General features: G+C 39.9%; 1 protein-coding gene across 1 annotated transcript; it reads left to right on the top strand.

Annotated features, from left to right (window-relative positions):
* Positions 1–206: 206 nt before the first annotated feature.
* SARC_12838 (hypothetical protein) lies at positions 207–898 on the top strand (the record flags this gene model as incomplete). The annotated part of the gene is made up of 2 exons (XM_014293048.1): positions 207–295; positions 822–898. Coding segments are annotated over 2 exons (166 nt in total), but the record flags the coding sequence as incomplete, so codon positions are not given.
* Between the last annotated feature and the right edge of the window lie 4,536 nt (positions 899–5,434).

Here is a 5,434-nt window from a genome sequence, read left to right as displayed (position 1 = left end):
CTATTCATACATATATTTTCATATATACAAATATTATATATATATATATATATATATATATATGCACACACCCACATGCATATATAAATACATACAAGTATACATATATAAATAACTTCGCATGAAAGTAGTGTCTTTTACATTTCATTACATACAAATATTTTTTTAGCGTCTATTTATAATTATTTTGTTTTTTTACAATTCAGTGTGCTCACAAAGGGGTCTGCAGGGGCGTTCTCAGACTAACGCAAAAATCTACACTGTTGCTATGGAAGGTCTCAGAAAACCCACGAAGGTGAGTGTAAAAATGTAGCTCACTGTGCGTGTGTAGGTGCAACCTACATAGAGATAGCTGCGAATAAGCTTATATCAATCCGACTTAATTAATACCTTATTAATCAATAATTGTATGCCTTTATTGTATTATATCCATAAACATCACCCCCGTGTGCTCGTCATTGACACCTGATTAGCCAAGGGTATGCCTTCTTTGGACTATATACATGATTATTTGCCCCGTGTGCATATGTCATCTCTTTGGGTGGTTGCTAGGCTACATATACTTGTAGATACGCACAAGACGGTAGATTGCTCATGCGCCTCTTTAGTTGGCTGTTACTAGTCACATGCTTGTGCATAACGTGCTATTCTCACATGTGCTTCTCTGATGGGCTACTACTTAAATCGTACCCGTACATTGCCAAATAACATGCATGCCCTCGCTTTGGCTGTTGTCGGCTACACACTTATACACACAGCTACGTTGCAACCTACATACTTCTTTGATTGTCTGTTACTATAATACATACTCGTGCGCACAGGACCATGTCATCCACGGGTCTTTGTTGATGCTTGGCGAGATGTTCCAACACACCGGTACATTCATGGAACCTCCAAGGTATGTTTTGTGACCCAGTCCCAATAGACCGCCTTAGGTGTCAGGTATTTTTCGTTTGTCGTTTCAGTACCAATCTTGTACATGTATAGTGTCAGTTGTTCAGTTGCCATGGGTTATTCCATGTATGCTATATACGTTACGTATGGGCACTAGAAGACACGTCCTTGTGCTGGTAGTGAGAGATAGGCTGTGTGTGCACCCGTTACTATAGCCCAGGCGTGTCTACGTATCACAGCCTGTGATCAGTCTACGCTGTCACTGTACAACTAGCCATCACCTCAGTACCAATAAACGCTATGGATCCTTTGTGGCGGTCTGGGGCTGTAGCCACTTCCCCGCTATTTGACTTATGAGGTAGTTGAAACACGACTCGTCTGTCGCATGTCGAGCAATTGGAGTATAAACAATACCTCGCATATCCCTACTCTCACGCACGCAGCTGACCGACGGTGTTAGGACTTATTACACCACACGGGGTGGAGCATAGTTAGTGATACGAGCACATGGTGTATAATACATACATATATACATTCATACATACATATATATATACATACATACATACATGTATACATACATACATACTGTAGCCCGATTTGTGCTTGTTTACAGACACCAGGTATGTAGCTCAGAGACGATGACTCATACCACGACATCCCTCCATTCATTCCTCTGACTCTTTCTCATTTGCAGATATCAAGAGGCGTGTCAGACTATCTTCAAATTCCAGAACCATCGCAACGAATACATCCAACACGAGGTCATGAAACTGATGTCCGTCGTTGCCAAATTCAGAGACGATGTGTGCCGAGCCGTCTTCGTACCCGAGTATGTGCACGCGTATTCAAGTGTATGTGCACGCGTATTCAAGTGTATGTGCACGCGTATTCAAGTGTATGTGCACGCGTATTCAAGTGTATGTGCACGCGTATTCAAGTGTATGTGCACGTGCATTCAAGTGTATGTGCACGCGTATTCAAGTGTATGGACACGCGTATTCAAGTGTATGTGCACGCGTATTCAAGTGTATAGGTGAGCTTATTCAAGTGTATAGGTGATCTTATTCGAGTGTATAGGTGAGCTTTTTCAAGTGTATAGGTGAGCTTATTCAGCTGTATGCATTGCTCACCAGGACCCTCTCTACGCACATGGTGATTCATGTCTCGGTGCGTTGTCCCCTGTTCTGTTGTCTTAGTTCATATGTATACTGTGATCCGTGCATGTTGCGCAGGTGTTGTGCTCTCATTTTATGTCTTAGTTCATGTGTGTACACTGATCTGTGCAGGTTGCGCAGGTGTTGTGCTCTCTTTTTGTGTCTTAGTTCATGTGTGTACTGTGATCTGTGCATGTTGCGCAGGTGTTGTGCTCTCTTTTTATGTCTTAGTTCCTATGTGTACTGTGATCCGTGCATGTTGCGCAGGTGTTGTGCTCTCTTTTTATGTCTTAGTTCATGTGTGTACACTGATCCGTGCAGGTTGCGCAGGTGCTGTGCTCTCTTTTTATGTCTTAGTTCATGTGTGTACATTGATCTGTGCAGGTGGCGCAGGTGTTGTGCTCTCTTTTTATGTCTTAGTTCATGTGTGTACACTGATCCGTGCATGTTGCGCAGGTGTTGTTCGTGGCACTCTCAATGAGATTGAGGCGTGCCATCCCCACAGTTACAATTGTGTGCCGTTGTGTGTGGGTTTTTTTAATAGGGTTTTAGGGTTATAGGGTTTTAGTTTCTTTGTGAGTCTTCGGCAGCACGTGTTGCTGAGACGTCCTCACACTAGCGTGCGCAACTCAGCCCGTGCTTGCCCAGTCAGTGGTTTATATTGGCTCAGTAGTGACTAACCACTGTGTGTGGCATGTGAAGAACGTATAACATATAACTACTAACCAAGCTACGCCGTACCAACCCTCCTGATTGTCGCTATTGCGCTGTTGCTATCGCACATGTTTTCTCACTACATGTTTATCCACAAATCTCATTTCCCCCAGAACATCTCCAACGAATACGAAGCTTGATGTGTATGTAGACACATAAAATTTACCCAAATGGAAATTAATAATATCATCCACACACTTATACACAGTCCCTTGCTATACGGCGCAAGCCATCGGCAGAGGTTATGACACCGCCTGTCCAATACTCCCCTCAGGCCTCACGATCCTTGTCCCATCTACATTTCACTTATTTTCCCATCTATATTTCACTTATTTTCCCATCTACATTTCACTTATTTTCCCATCTATAGTTCACTTATATTCCCATCTATATTTCACTTATTTTCTCATCTAAATTCTACTTATTTTCCCATCTGCAGTTGACTTCCCATCTACTGTTGACCTTTCCTTCATATTAATTTCACGTATTTGCAAGTTTCCATTGTCTCCTCTGAATGTTACTTATCCGCTCCTTGTTTGTCCTCTGCACAGTTACCTACCACTGTGCGTAAGTCATCTACAGAAGATGTTGCATCGGGATCGCGAGCGGTCGGCGGCGTTTGAATCGATTGGCAAACTGGCAGAGGTTGTGGGACCAGCCTTCAAAGACTATGTCAAGTTTGTGATCGCAGACATGCGAGAAACCTTTCTGGCTCGCAATAGGTACGAAAATCATATATGGGTGTATGTAAGTATGTGTACTATGTTTGGGTGTATGTAGGTATGTGTACTATGTATGGGTGTATGTAGGTATGTGTACTATGTATGGGTGTATGTAGGTATGTCTACTATGTATGGGTGTATGTAGGTATGTGTACTATGTATGGGTGTATGTAGGTATGTGTACTCTGTATGGATGTATGTAGGTATGTGTACTATGTATGGGTGTATGTAGGTATGTGTACTATGAATGGGTGTATGTAGGTATGTTTACTATGTATGGATGTATGTAGGTATGTGTACTATGTATGGGTGTATGTAGGTATGTGTACTATGTATGGGTGTATGTAGGTATATATACATTGTATGGGTGCATTGAGGTATATATACTATGCATGGGTGAGTGTATGTAAGTATACTATGCATGGGTGTATGTAACTATTTATACTATGTATGCGTGTATGTAGGTATGTATATTGCGTTTCCGTCTATTTACGTAGGAGTACATAGTATGTATGCGTGTATGTATGTAGGAGTATATAGTATGTATGCGTGTATGTATGTAGTAGTATATAGTATGTATGCGTGTGTGTATGTAGGAGTATATAGTATGTATGCGTGTATGTATGTAAGTATATATACTATGTATGCGTGTATGCATGAAGGTATGTATACTATGTATGCGTGTATGTATGTAGGTATATATACTATGCATGCGCGTATGTATGTAGGTATATATACTATGTATGCATGTATGTATGTAGGTATGTATACTATGTTATGCGTGTATGTAGGTATGTATACTATGTTATGCGTGTATATAGGTATGTATACTACGTTATGCGTGTATGCAATTATGTGATTGTTTATGCGTTTGTATATATATATGTATGTAGGCTTGTATGTCCGTGCGTAGAGTACGTGGTTTTGCGTATGCAGTACCTGTGCCGTACGTCAACTGTAAACTTTTTTTTTATAGCTTCGTTCAGTTGCCACGGACAGGCCCACATAGATGTACTCAGAAGCTTCTCATCGCTCCCCAAGTCCTTGGGCTAATATGCCACGCTCTCATATCTACTGTTTTATACTTACTGTTTTATACTTACTGGTTTTATACCTACTGTTCTATACCTACTGTTCTATACCTACTGTTTTATACCTACTGTTCCATACCTTGTTTTATAGCTACTGTTATATACCTACTGTTCTATACCTATTGTTCTATACCTACTGTTCTATTTTTGTCTTTATTCCTTCAGTATCACATGGCTGTGCTGTGTATACCTGCATCTCATCGCTCACCTAGTAGATGTGCTATTGCCCTGATTTCTCCCATCTACTGTTCTATTTATATAACCAATACTCCATTACTCCACACAAACTATAGATTTGACGCACCGCATGGCTATATTCAACTGGATCTTCAATTTCTTAGTTAGTGATCTATTTAAACTTTCATTCAACCTTAAACCCTAAATCCTAAACCCTAAACCCTATATACTTCCATTTCCTCACCTCCAGATCCAAATCTGGGTCCCCCAATCAGCACCACGTCGCTGTGTTCAAATGCATCTCATCGCTCGCGAAGTCCATGCGCTCAGCAATTACAGCAGACCTCAGTGATCTGCTGGACTTGATATTCCGCTCAGGTATTGGATAGCTGATATAATGTTCATTTTTATATAAATGTTTATATGTACATGTATATGCATGAATACGTATATATACATGAATACGTATATGTATATGAATATGTATATGTATATTTATATATTCATGTATATGTATATGTATATGTATGTGTATATGTATATGTATATGTATATGTATATGTATATGTATATGTATATGTATATGTATATGTATATGTATATGTATATGTATATGTATATGTATATGTATATGTATATGTATATGTATATGTATATGTATATGTATATGTATATGTAT

This window comes from Sphaeroforma arctica, assembly GCF_001186125.1.
Source record: "Sphaeroforma arctica JP610 unplaced genomic scaffold supercont1.2640, whole genome shotgun sequence".
In the NCBI taxonomy this organism is placed as follows: Eukaryota; class Ichthyosporea; order Ichthyophonida; genus Sphaeroforma; species Sphaeroforma arctica.
Note: the sequence above shows the minus strand (reverse complement) of the source record. Positions and strands in the feature narration are given on the sequence as shown.